Raw genomic sequence first — 14,793 nt, forward strand, 5'->3', positions numbered from 1 at the left:
CAGTAGTCCAAAAAAATGACTGCCCCTTTTCCATCCCCCCAAAAATATATATATTCAAGTCAAATCCCTGGAACTTTCAAATGTTTCTTTATTTGGAAATAGGATCTTGGTTGATGTAATTAATTATGTATCTTGGGGTGGGATTATCCTGGATTATCTAAATTCAATAAGTATCCTTATAAGCGACATGTGAAGGAAAACAGGCACACAGAGGGATGTGAGTGTGGAAGTGTAGACTGCAGTGCTGTGGCATGAGCCTCGGAAGCCAGGACACACTGATGGTTACCAGAAGATGGATGAGGAAAGGGAGGATTCTGTCTTGGAGCCTCCAGCGGGAAGCAGCAGGGGTGTGAACACAGTCCTTATGCTGCATAACAACTCCATTACTTAGTGACACAGCACATGTTCACTGCCTCTGTTTTTTTGTAGGTCAGGAACCCAGGCGTGGCCAGCTGGTTGCCTCCGGGTTTCTCAGGCTACAATCAAGTCTGTGGAAACTGCAGTATCTTCTGAAATTTCAACAGGCGAGCATCTCCATCTAAGCTCAATATCCAGTCCCAGTGAGGACAGGATCCATAAGGGTGTGCCTCCCAGCAAGGGGAGCTAATTAGGAGTCATTGTAGAAACCAGCTTGTCAAAGCTGGCTGGTCTCTGGGTATCCACATTCCTGCCACACACAAAATACACTGCCCCCGACAGGTTCTCAAGTTTCATCCCATTACAGCACCAGCATACTTCAAGATCTTCAATTATTTCAAATGAATTGGTCATAGAAAAAAAAAAAGGTAATGACTTCCTACAGATACTTGATCATGTATCTGGTGAAATAATAAAGAATGGAAAAACATTTTTTTAAAGTATTTACTTGGAGCAAGTCTTGTTTTCACAATTCAAGAGTTTAATTTTTGCAAATATATTCAAGTCTTCCTTACCCAAAATCATAGCAAAATGCCCAATGGGAGCTGGCTTAGGTTTTAGCTGGAACCCAGCACACTAAACCATAGCTTCTGCCCTTCCTCCCTTCCCATTGTGTGATCATATAATTTAAATAAAATACATGAGCCCCTGTGCAAGCACAGCTTTAAGACAAGTCCCCAAAGCATCCTTTCCTACTGTATACCATTTACTAAATACATTGTAGATATCTTGGGGCCACCTTGAATAACAATGAATTTAAATTAAAACAGTGTGTCCAAATACTTGTAACTATTATGTTCAATGACCTGCTGGAAAAAGAAAATTTTCAGATAGCCACGATGGTTACAGAATTTCCACAAAAGTAGTTATGAAAATGTCCCTATTCCACAGAATTATTACTGCCAGACACCAGAAAAAGAGAATAGAAGGTGGTTGGCATATTGTTATAGTTACTCCAGTAGTTTTTATTTCCTTGTTTGCTTTCTTTTTAACTTTTCTAAGATCTATTCTTCAACTGGTCCATATATTAAAATATGACTCATTATTAAAAAATGTTTCTATAATATTAAGATGTTAATATTCTTTTTTCCAAATCATGTGTACATATATATTTTATATAATTTCAGTAAAATTATTTTTAAACTTTTTACCTTATTCTTTTATGTGCATTTTCCAGTTGATCTTTTCTTAAATTTATGTTTATGCATGCTAATCTCCTGAATAGAATTTCCTCAGATGTTTATCTCAGTATTTTCCTTTTTACACTTATTAATAAGAGTCAAGATTTATATAGGCCTATACATATATCCTTATACAACATATTGTTTCTAGTTTCTTTTTTAGAGTGAAAATTAAGAGGACTAGAAAATATCCAGCTCTCTAAACAAAACTTTTCTAGCTACTCTCAATCTGTCTAATCCTTTCTTTATACTAATCAGTCTAGTCACTGTATCCATTGTATCATCCACACAGTCATTACGCCTTCACTGAAGTCAATACAACTTTTACATATTGTTATTATGCCTAATAATTTTTCAGCTCAAGGTCCAAGGACACTTACTTAACTTCTGATCACAGGGAGGAGAAAGAACATCTAGGTAACTGTTAGTAGAGCAATGGCTCTATCATTCTGCATGGCTCTCCCAGCTGCTGAAACAACATTGGATGGGAGAATTGTCTGCTTTCTTAAGTTTCATGATGAGCATTTCTCACAAGGTTGAAACACTAAAAGTAAAATTTGACTTGTCCTTCTTGTTCTTCTTTATCCTTACAGACATTAGAGACATTTGCATTATCGCTTTTTTAAATATAGCATTGATTTTTCAAATGCTTGTCTTTTGGGTCACAGTATTCTAGCTGAACATATCTTCCAAGGAAACATAATTTTCATAAGAGTATGCCTAGGATTATTTGGGGTCAATGCAAATTTGGATGTAGATAAATAGAAAAAAGCTTTGAATTTAAAATTTAACATTCTGTTCTTCCAAAATTTTTTTTATAAATATAGGATCATGGCTCATTTTTAGGTTCTCTAATTTTTGCATGTGATGAAATAAGAGGCAATACTCTCATGAGGTATTTTTCTTTTTTCTTTAACCCTAGAAACAGCCCTAAAAATGTAGGTAAAGCATGAGAGGGAGAGGCATGCTCCTTAGAAAAGTACTGTATTTTGGTGTTTTTGTCCTTGCCAGTCTGAAAACTCTCGCCATCTTCTATGGCTTTAATATGATGACACAACCAGATTAATAAAGACTGGGTTTGGGGGATCACTATTGTCCAAACTAGGCCTCCTTGTTAGTTGAGGTTACCAGTTAAGTTTTGGTGTGTTTGTACCAATCTGGCACCATTTTTTGGAAAAAAATCATCTGCCTTTATTAATACCACAGTGCAATATAATTTCACACATACCAAATAACCAAAAATTAAAAAAACTGGTGACACCAAGAGTTGAGGTGATCTGTGAAAAGAGAATGGTCAGCCACTGAGTAGAGAGTAAATTACACAGCCAACTGGAAAACATTTGCATTACCAGGAAGTGTGGAACAAGTACATAGCCATGTCTATCAATTCCACTTCCAGACATCCACTTCAACATCCCCTTAGGAGACGGGGGCATAGCCGTTTATGATGGCATTGCTGTGTTTAGTGGCTGCTGGTCCTTCACATTTTAAGAAGAAATATTTGCTACACTCTTACTTAGATTTCAAAGCAAAGATGTTTATGTCTGGAGGGTCATATATGTGAGGAGAGTTTTGTATGTTCATGAATTGGTGAAAGACTTACATATTTCTGCTAGACCATTTACATGTTAGACCTCTGAACTTCCCTTGGGATTTCTTAAATGTTCCAACAAGGCATATAAGAATTGTGGGCAGAAGAGAGATTGACACAGGCATAGATGATATTTAGTATTTTTTAAAACAGAATAATCTTTAACTGATATCAAATAATCCTCAATGACCTACATCAAAACTCAATGTGGTTTATGGTTTTGGATATTTTGTTACATTATACTTCCCCTAGAAGTAAGGGGGAGAAACAATTTGATTTGGTTATTAAAGAATAGTGATAATACGAAGATAGAGATAATAAAGAAACAGACTGGGGAAAGAAGAAAAGCCTAGAGCAGGAAGAGAAAAAGTTGAGAAACCTTTCCTAGCAATGTAGACATGGCTCTAAGGTTTGATTTCTGGGCCCCACGATGACATCTAACTATTCTTGTGCCAGCACAGCCTCAGGTAAGAGCTTCCAGCTCCACGGTGACTCCTCTCACTCTCCGCTCCCAGCACGGCAAACATTTCCAGCTGCAATTCTAAGATCATTAAAGGAATATCACTAATGCTTTCTGAATTCAGTACTGCTTTAGTCCAGAATGACTTTACATATATATACACATTAGTGATTACATGCTAAATATTTATTTCTACTTATTTAACTAATGTAGATGTTTATATTTGTGCATGGAAATGTATATGTGAAGGTATTCTTGAAGTGATAAATCAGGCTAAACTCTCAAGATAAAATTATTGCCCTTAAGTAAGTTTTCCAGAATGGCTTTCATGATGGATGTGAAATGGCTCATTCTTAGATCAACCCCAGAAAGTTGATGCAAAATTACATATATACTGAATTTACCAAGGCTGCATAACTCCAGGTATTTCTTGAATCACTACTTACATTGTGCTTTGTGAGGTTTGAAATATTAGTTGCTATTGCTTGTAGCCAGTCAATACATTCTTCACCAGATAGGCACTGAATGATCCCACTGCAGACCCCATCCACAGCAATGACTTGAAAAGCATTCTGCCTGCAGATATGTCAGAACAGATCAGATCAAAACATCATCTCATTTACCTATTTGCAACTTGAAATATCTGTTGATAGCTCTTCCTTCACACAATATGAATATAGCTTCCAATTCACATTTGCTTGCTTCTCTTTATGAATATTTCTGTTTAGATGGAACACTAAAGATGAACCCAGACAACATATAATTTCAAATATTAGACAAAATCTTGAAATGCAGATAAATTTGGAGCACCTTTGAGAGGTATTATGTAAATGGAAGTGTAAGAAATTTTAGAAAGGTTCTTTTCCCAGTTTACCATAAAAATATACATAGAAGTTTATCTATTAGTCTGGCTACAAACATCTCCTATTGAAATTTTTTTCAATACATTTTCTGATTTATATTGGAAAGATTAAAAAAATCATACAAATATTAAACATCATATAAATATCACTTTATGTCATAACCAGCAGCATTTTGTCAGTTGTTTAACCACTTTCAATCTCAGCTTATTCATCTTCTCAAAGACAGTTTGGGACAAGAGATTCATAGCTCACCTTTAAATCTGAATTTTCATGGTCTAAATTTATGTGAATGTTACACATTTTGTTAACAACCAACTTTGATTTAAAATGCAATAGCCAGTCTAAATATCCCTATGGCCTTCTGTTGACTTTTTTGTTGCTTTTTAGAGAAAAGTAGATTACGCCATCCTAAATTGTTTACCAAAGTGCTATAGAATCTTAAGTGGCTCCCTATGGCTTTAAAGATTTACTTTTTTTCTGTATCAAGTTCTTGCACTTTTAGAAATAAGCTTAATGGACAAATATAGATAGAAACCCCACATTAAATGGAATGCCTCATGCTTGAGAATTACCTTGTTGTCCAACACAATACACTTTAGAAAATGCACACATTATATTTAAAACCCAGCAAATTACAAAGCAATGGCAAAGTTCTATAGTTCATTACTTAAAGGCTATGTAAACTGCATAAATTTATATATTTTCCTTTAAGTTCATGCCCTTACTGTCTTTTATGAGCTTTACAACTAGCTATTTGTAGATATTATACATGTTTTCACTTCCCTAGTCAGCCACAGAGCATATGTCTGGCTCAATGTCATCACTAAGCCTGTGTCCTCACTGCCTTCTCGGAAGAGCAGTCTGTGCCTCAGAGCTGGGCACGGGGTAAAGCCTTTTACTTCTAAGGCACTCTGCATCCAAATTATTAACATTTTTGAGAAATTTACTTTTATATCCTTGACCACTTTCAACTGATAGCAGGGAAGTGTTCAAATATAATTATTTGTTTTATCTTAAAAACACATGAAAAACATCTAAGAAGTACAACTACTGTCTGTCGCTATGAAATAACATTCTTTTGAATTTATGACAAAAAATATGCATAATAGGAAGAGTATTACAACTTCGCATGACTTTTTAAGCTTTAATTTTGATATTCAGCAGTGAGCAAGACATTTAAAATATACAGACAGAAGCTCAACCATCCATGGAAAATGAGAGCTAATTTGAGTTTAGTAATATACATTTGTTTCCGCTCTCTGATTATCATAACCTTTGCTTCATGTGCCATGAATTAAAGCATGTCTTGAACATATTTGTCCTCTGTGCCTTAAATTAATCATCACTGCTTGATATTTTTAGCTGATTAAAACACAAAGATTTGAAATCTGAAATCTATGTAATCGTATATTTTATGTAGTCCCTATATGGAATAATTCTGAGTGACTATTCTTTTCTAAACCCAGGCTTATATATGAATATACATCACTTTTGACATTCTGTTTCAAAGGTTGATTTAATGGAAACACTTCCATGAATATAAGTGAAGTATTTGAACAGTTTCTTTGTCACATATGGCCTGTTATAAAATAAGGCTGATCATAAAGATTTCAGTCTGAGTATATTTCTGCCTCTACAATTGGATAAATGAGAGTACTGGCTAATTACTCCATTTAGATGTGCCTCAACTTCCCATAAAGGAAAATGTAATAATATGCTTTACAGATTTAACAAGTATTTATAGAGTAAATGACAGGATCCAAATACTTTCACAAATAATTGGAGCTCTGAATAGTTTTCTTCTGAATAATCCATTAACGTGGTTTTGATTGCAATATTTGAAGTGTTTAGTAAGAATGTCTCCACTTACTCTTTCATGGAGCACTTGGGATGAACTGAGGTGCTTTTGTTTTTATTTGTACCTTTTAGAAAATGCAATTCTTTGGAAATAATAATAGTAAAAAATCTTATTTGTTTCATCTTACTTGATGGTATAATTTCTTTATCAATAGACTCGATTACCCATTGATTTAGAATTGTGAGACATTAAACTTTAATAATATTTACAATGGTTTGAGGATATTCAGTCAAAATTATTATTCTTAGTACACACACACACACACACACACACACACACACACACACACACACGTTTGCCAAAAAAGGTAACAAAATTGAAGAGTTAGATGATCTGAAGTTTTAAATTCAGATTATTTTGTCTACTCCTTACTCAATATTTTAAGTATGTTTCTAAGGATCCGTAATCATTACTGTGACAATGAAAATTATTTCTCAAAAGTTGCTGAATTTCAGTGTAGGTTTATTCATTTAAAATACAAACTTGGTTTTCCTTGGTATGAAAAATATTCACCTCACTATGAAAATTCATAAATAATTTTCAGTATTAACACAGGTAATAATTTGGGTTTTGAGTCACTGTGGATTTTATGCCACATGAAGAGATATGTAGGAAAATGTTAAGTTTGTGAAGAGTGAATAGGAAAGGCAGAGACAGGAGGCATTTCAAACACACAGAGCAAAAGTTGTGAAGACTAATGTATACACACTTGGAGTGGCTGGATTGGCACATCCAGGGGGAGTGTGGGAGATCAGCATGGAAAAGCAGCAGGCTCAGAGTAAGAGGACTTTGTGTGTCACGCAAGGGTGTTTAAGTCCACGGAGAAACCCTGCTGAACTCTACATAGAGGTCAGATTTGTGGAGGGAGTGGTCCTTTTAGACCAGTTAGGACAGTATTGTAACTGGCAAAATATGAAATGACATAAAACTCAAATGAACACGTGTGAGAGTGAAATAGGTGAAAGGGATTAAAAGTATAAACTTCCAGTTATAAAGTAAATAGTTATGGGGATGTAACACATAGAATAGGGAATATAGTTAATAACATTCTAACAACTATGCATGGTGGCAGGGTTTCTAGTTTCATTACGGTGATCATTTCTTATGTATATAAGTGTTGAATCACTATTTTGAACGCCTAAAACTAATATAATGTATGTCAATAACACCCCAGTAAAAATGATGCAATGTTAAACTTGCTTTTAGGTGTATTTGTATGCAATTCCTAAAATCTGTTATGTCCTGTATAGTTTTATCCATCATAATGTTTTAAAATGTGTCATAGAAATAGCCAAATACCCTTGTAAATTGCAGTATAAGGAACTTTCATCAGATCTTTAACTATGGCCATTTTTGAGTCTTTGGCCATTTACAGGTAGTTATTATTTTACTCCGATACTTTTGCCAAAGTGTTCTTGTAAAAATGCCTCATTTTCAAGGAGATTCACGGAAAGACTGACAAGTATAGGTTTCTGATAATGAAGATCAATTTGGGAGAGGCAACAACGGACCTTTGAGATGCTTCCCAAGGCTACCTGCACAGCCCCACAGTGTCATGGGAGATAAGCCTGAGACCCGCCTCTTTTCTCCTTCCCCGCAACAGTAAATGGGCCCTTTGCACTGATGGTAAAGCATTAACGTGCATATGCGTCTCTGCATGGAGATGCTCCAGTTGCCCCCACCCCTATTTCTATGGCAGCCCCTATGACCTGTAAAGAGGGTGCTGGGGAAAATTCTCACTAATTCCTCATATACGGAAGGCTGGAAAGAGGAACAACCTACAGTGGGCAGTGAGCTGAACTCAGAAGAGTCCAGCTGCTGATCCCTTAGGAGCCCTGGCTGTTAACCCTTTGCATGCACACTTGGGATGTCCTACAGGAAGGAACCCAGGCTTGGAATGGGAAGCTGAGCAGTGGATGATCACGAATAAGTCCTTGTGGAGTCAGAGTAGGTAGAAAGACATCTGGGTTTGCCTGTAAGCGCTTGAGGCAACCCTCACTGTCTTCTGTTTCCTGGCACACTCAGACAATTAAGAAGCTTATGCTCTAGTCCACGAATGCGGCCTAACAACTGACCGTTCCATAGATATAGCCGATCGGGTGGACAGCAAGAGCAACCACTGTGTGTCTGGGTGGGATGGCATATTGCCCAGGATGCCAGATTACCCTTAAAATACAATGACTTGGTTAATTCAGTAACATCATGTCATGTGTGTCTAAACAATACCCAGGGCAGCTGCCAAGGGAGTTTGGCTATTCACTGCCATTCCTAACTGGTAAGGGATTGGCAAATCACTTATATTGACCACTTTCCTCCCCGAGAGGGTTCTAACTATGTTTTGGTTTGTGTGAACACTACATCTAGCCTAACCAAGCTTTTTTTTTTGTTTCTGAGCAAACTAGGCTGCTGTCACAGGGATTAGAGAAGCTAAACACCATGTATGGATACTTCTGTCAAATAGACAATGACTAGGGATCATATTTCAGAGATCATGATGAGCAATACTGGGAAAAAGCACATAATGTTGAATGGAGATTCCTTTTCCACTATGACCCACAAGCAGCAGGGTTAGTGGAAAAGAAGAATGGAATAATACTGAAACAGCAGATTAAGTTACTGACAGGTAAAACCACCTTGCTCAGGAAAACTGAAGTAATGCCCCAGGCCTTGACACATTTGAATGATCAACAAGCAGGGTCCATTGCTCCACATGCCAGACTGGGGACACTACCAAAATACCCAATACTGTAAAGACATGGAGATTGTGGTAAACAGCCACCGCCCCAGCTCTCACTGTGGACCCACATGCTATGCTGTTGAGAGCATCAAGCTCCACCATGGCTGGAAAGGAATTATCTGCTAGAATGAGCAGGGGGGTGTCCCACCTGATGGTGAGTTACATCACACCCCTGGCTAAGGGGAATTAGTCAGTCTCCACTGGGATCCCATTGTCCTGCTGCAAGCGAGACCTATGGAAAGGCATTATACCTGGGATGGAACATGTACCATTGAAGAAGGTAGAAGATGGGGGCCTGCTGGCATATCCCACACCTACTCCATCTCCTTACATTGGACATTGCTTCCTTCTCTGGCCAACATGTGTGGTATGGATAACCAGGTGAGGTTCTTACAGCTGACAAACTCCCTCTCCTCAAGGCTATGTGGGTATATTCTGTTTTTCACTGGTACAATCATTTGGTCACCATCTTTGTCCCCTCCTTTGGCCTGGAGGACATTATAGTGCACATAGAACTCCTGACTAACCTCACCCAACAAGTTTTGAATGACAGCTGACAAAGCCTGTCTTTATAGAGCACTGAATGTCTCTAATGAGAAAAACTGTCTGTCCTCCAAAATAGGACAGAGTGGGAGCTGTTGCAAGGATTCATCCCTGAGAGAGGAAGGTGGTGTTGAGACCATCTGGACGGTACATGTGACTGAGCCCAGGTAAGGCCTCTCCATAAACTTTAAGATTCTGGCAGGTGGGGGCAGACATCTACTGGTCTTGTGACTGCCCAAGCCAAGCCTTGTGAGTAAGTTCCCTTGCTTATTCCATCTGCCACCTACCAACTAGAGTGGTCTTCCTCTTTCTTTGGCCTCTCCTTGCCCTCCATGTAAGGGAGCCAGTCTGTGATGCAACAACATGGAACAGGCAGAGTATATATGAAGACCATGCTAGAAAAAGGCACACTTGCAACAGCTTGCTGAGTAGGTGAAGCCAAGTAGGGTTTAATGCTGTACAATTAAATATTTTTTTGAAAATCTTGACTATTCCTGGTTTACACGGAGCACAGGCCTTGTGGACTTGCTGGCCTACTGAGTAAATGGAAAACATCAACCAGTTCACTCACTCAGGAGCCGCATGCGTGGACCACATGTAAGAAGACAGAGATGGAAGAGCCAGGGTGTAGGACCCCCACGAAGGGAAGCTGCTCCTCCCCTGGCCTCTCCTTCCCCTCCACACCTGTGGTGTGATGTGCCTTGAATGTGACGTGCCTTCTGTCCCATCACATTACGAGTAGCAGGTCCCTACACTTGGTTTCCCTTTCTCTCCTGCCAGCAGCCTTACAGCAAAACATTTCTCAGCCTAATTCATTGGAACAATTATTCTACCCAAATTCACCTCAAAACTAACCACTTTCTCAGTCCTCTTGGTATTTCTTTTCTGTAGTTGATATGATCAACCCCATTCATGCCCTTACAACCCTGGTGTCTCCAGTCATGGTTCCTACTTACTTGCTTCTTCCTATTTCATACAATCACTAATTCTGCTTCCTCCTCAGATCCTGTAAAATATACATTCCTTAAAGTCCAATCCTTCAATGAGCAACAAAAATTGAGTACTTATTATAAACCAGGGTCATAGTCTGTTTTGTCATTAGACACCCTTTTGATAAGACTCTTGATAACAGCACATTTTTCACAGCCACCACCCTTGCATACTGTTCAGATGCAAAACTTCACCCATAGCTCTCCAAATGTCCTCACACCTCAGCAGAAAAAGGCTAAGCATTCTTGGGAGGGCACTGGGAATTGTGCTGTCACCGGAATTTTCCAAAATAACAGCACAAATCAGTAGACTTTATTTCAGTCCTGTTCATTTTCAGAGTACTTGAGAAGCATGCAATAGATGATGCTCTACTCAAAAAAAAAAATAGAGAGATGGCATTCTCCCTCAAAAAAACTCATTTAATTAATATTTATTGAGTGCTTTTGGGCCATAAAGCCTGATAACCACTGGACATACAGAGATAAATAACTATGTTTCTAAAACTAAAATATGCAAACACACACACACACATACATACATAATATATACTTATATATTATATATATATATTATACACTCAACAGCATACATCCTCATATCCTTTTTTTCCACATAAGGAAAATAAAGCTTAGAAATTAAAAAAGCAGTCAAAGTCCCCACAACTTCTATGTCCCATTCTATTACCTTGACACTGTAATGTCCTGCAGCATTATAACCCTTCAGGATTGAAATATATATTTCTAAATCGGGGTCAGTGCCATATGATGAACATAAACTATCTTACACTAAAAAAAAAAAAATACTGTGATACTTTAATTTATATTACACAATAGTATATGACAGTAACAGCTCTGTTGGAATTCCATATTTAAAGTATTATATCATTGAAATTAAAATCATGGGCCTTGGGCAAAACACACCACCACGTAAAATCCTCAATTTGGAACCAAGTAAACAATTTTCTGTATTTGTCCTCATTGGTTAGTAATTTATACTTTCCTTTTTTTTTTCCCTCACTGCCCTGTGAGTTCCTTCGGGGAAAGAACCAAACACAATGCCTTCCAATTACAGATACTAAATCATTGTTTATTGAATGAACAAGTGCACAATAAATTAGCTCTTGACTCTGAATTGCTGTGCAATCCACTCTGAGCAGTCCTATACTTATAACTTCTTATTACTGTAATATTTATTTAGTGTAATTAATTCAATTGATAAAAGTTGTTGATGGGTTGAGATGTCATAAAAATAAAAATGAATACTCATTTGGACAAATGCAAATGATTTCTTTTTTTATCATAAACTGATTTAGCTAAAGATTTTTGCATCATGTATCTGCATAATTTTTTTTAAAGTAAAAGTAAAACAAAACACAAACATAATGTTTTAAGAAAATGTCATTAATGGAAATATCCAGAGAGTTCTTAAGGAGGATGGAAAATAGAACCTAAAGAAAGAAATAAAGAGAAAGAGAAGATACATTTAAATAAATACTTATGTGAAAATAATATACACCTTGATGAATTTTTCAAAAATATATGATTCTAATCATATCAGAAATACACCCAAAGACAGAAAAGAAATTAAAGTGTTCTAAGTCTCTAGCTTTTTTGAAAGAAGCAAAATCAATAAATTATATTAAATTGTAAGAAATCATGTATATATGGTGTTATGGTCTTAATGTTTGTTCTCTCAAATTCATATGTAGAAAGCATAAACACCAGTGCCATGGTAGTAGGAGGTGGGGTCTTTGAGAGATGCTTAAGCCATGAGGGTGGAGCTCTAATGAATGGGATTGCTGTTTTATTAGAGAGACCTCAGGGTGATCCTGGCCCCTTCCACCCTACAGTAGATATGACTCAGGAAGACAGTCTTCATCAGAGTTTGACTGTGCTGGTGCCTTGATCTTCTAGCATCAAGAACTATGAAATAAATTACTGTTGTTTATTCACTCAGACTGTGTTATTTTGTTATAGCAGTCTGAAAGGACTGAGACATAAGGAGTAATATTTAGGCAATAACCAAAATAAAAGAATGTATATGTAGCAAGATTATAGAAGGAATATTTAACAGTAAAATCATTCAACTATCATAAAAAGTTTTAAAAAAAGGAGAATATAAAAAACTGGTGTTTTGAGACAAAAAGACATTTTCTTGAAATATACAAAATTCAAACCTCAACTGTCAATAAAAAACAAAAAGCCAATCACAAAATGGTCAAGAGACAAAGAGACATTTCACCAAAGATTCTATGTGATAAGCACATGAAAAGATGTTCAATATCATTAGGATATGCAAATTCAGGTCACAGTCTTATATTGCTACATACCTATCACAATGCTAAAATAAAAGATAGTAACAATACAGCAAATACTGGCAAAAATATAAAGAAACTGGATCATTTATACACTGCTGTTGGGAATGTAAAATTATACAGCCACTCTAAAAACAGTTTACTTGTTTCTTTAAAAATTAAATGTGCTATTATCAGACAACTCAGTAATTAAGCTCTTGAACACTTGCCCAAAGAAATGATAATGTATGTTGACACAAAAATGTATGCATAAATATTTAGAATAGCCCAAAACTGGAACAACTGAAATGTCCTTCAAAGGGTAAATTTTTAAAATGTGCTACATCTATACAATGGAACAATATCAGAAATAAAAATGAACTGAAAAATGTAACACCTTGGAAGACTTAGCAGAGAATTATGCTGATTGTGAGAATGCAATCCAATGAGGTTACATGATGTAGGTGTCCATTTGTATAACATTCTTAAAATGACCAAATGGCAAAGAAGAACAGATCAGTCTGTTGTCACAGTTTGGGGACATGGTAGGCCATGGTTATGGAAGGGCAACAGGAGGTCTTTGTGATGATGGAACTGTGTATTGTAGCTTTGTTGGTGGATACAGAAAATGAACATATGACAGAGTTCTGTAGAATTAAACACACGCACACACACACTCACACATGTGAAATCTGAATGAGTAGTAGATTTAACAATGTAAGTTTCCTGAATGTGGCATTGTATTGTAGTTCTGCATGGTGATACCACCTGGAAAAATAGATAAAGGGTCAATGGAATCTCTCTGTACTAGTTTTTACAACTATATGAGAATCAACAGTTACCTCAAGATAAAACATTTAATCATAAAAAACAAAAAGGTAGAGTACTGAATAGAGAATAAATACTAAAACAGCAGATATAGTCCCAAATATACCAGTAATTACGTTAAAATTTACTAGAATTAATGATCCAATTAAAAGACTAAGATTGTTACTTTGGATAAAAAAAGGAAAATATATATATATATATACAGCTCTGAAGAGACACATTTTATAGAAGGAGGACAAAGAAAAGTTGAAAATAAATGGATAAAATATACAATGTAAATATTAACCAATAGATATGTGTAATTTTTGAAGGCAAGAAGCAATTTCAAACTACAGAACATTTCATAATGATAAAAGGTCATGCATCAGGAAGTTATAAAAATTCTAAATCAGCTTGTATCTAAGAATGCAGAATTATATATATATATATATATATATATATATATACCGCAAATACTGACACACTAAAAGGAGTGTCACAAAATAGGTACAGCCATAGTAGGAGATATTAATACACCTTTCAATATCTGATAAAATAAACAGGCAAAAATATCATTGGTGATGAAGAGGATTTGAACCCCTTAATGAGAAATATGACCTATATTTATATAAATATATAGAACACTGCACTAAAGGAAAATGGTAATGCACTCTTTGAAGTGCATATATAACATTTGCTAGTTATTCATATACTGGATCAAATTAAATCTCAACAATCAAAGGATTTAAATCATTCAGTATGAAATTGTCCTTAGCAGTAACAAAAGAGGTAATTACAAAATCCAAAAATATTCTGCAACTTTGCAATTCACTTTTAAATAGTCTTTGTGTCAAATAAGTAATTATAACCCAAATTAGAAAATATCCTTAAATGAATACTAAAAAAAGATGTTAATATCAGTTCTTATGGATACCCAATTTTAGCCCAATTCTAGCCCCATTCCTCCCAAATTCTCCCTCATACAACTAAAGAACCTTGGACATAACCCAACAACAAAAACAGGCCATCTCTGAATGGTAAGACAATAATGCT

General features: G+C 36.1%; 1 protein-coding gene across 1 annotated transcript in view; it reads right to left on the reverse strand.

Moving 5' to 3' along the window:
• SNTG1 (syntrophin gamma 1) overlaps window positions 1-14,793 on the reverse strand; it is a 787,875-nt gene that overhangs the window by 186,842 nt on the left and 586,240 nt on the right. Inside the window, exon 12 of the mRNA XM_057498090.1 lies at window positions 4,096-4,225. Coding sequence (XP_057354073.1) covers window positions 4,096-4,225 — 130 coding nt within the window. The remainder of the gene's footprint in view (window positions 1-4,095; window positions 4,226-14,793) is intronic.

Source organism: Manis pentadactyla, chromosome 3 (assembly GCF_030020395.1).
Source record: "Manis pentadactyla isolate mManPen7 chromosome 3, mManPen7.hap1, whole genome shotgun sequence".
NCBI lineage: Eukaryota > Metazoa > Chordata > Mammalia > Pholidota > Manidae > Manis > Manis pentadactyla.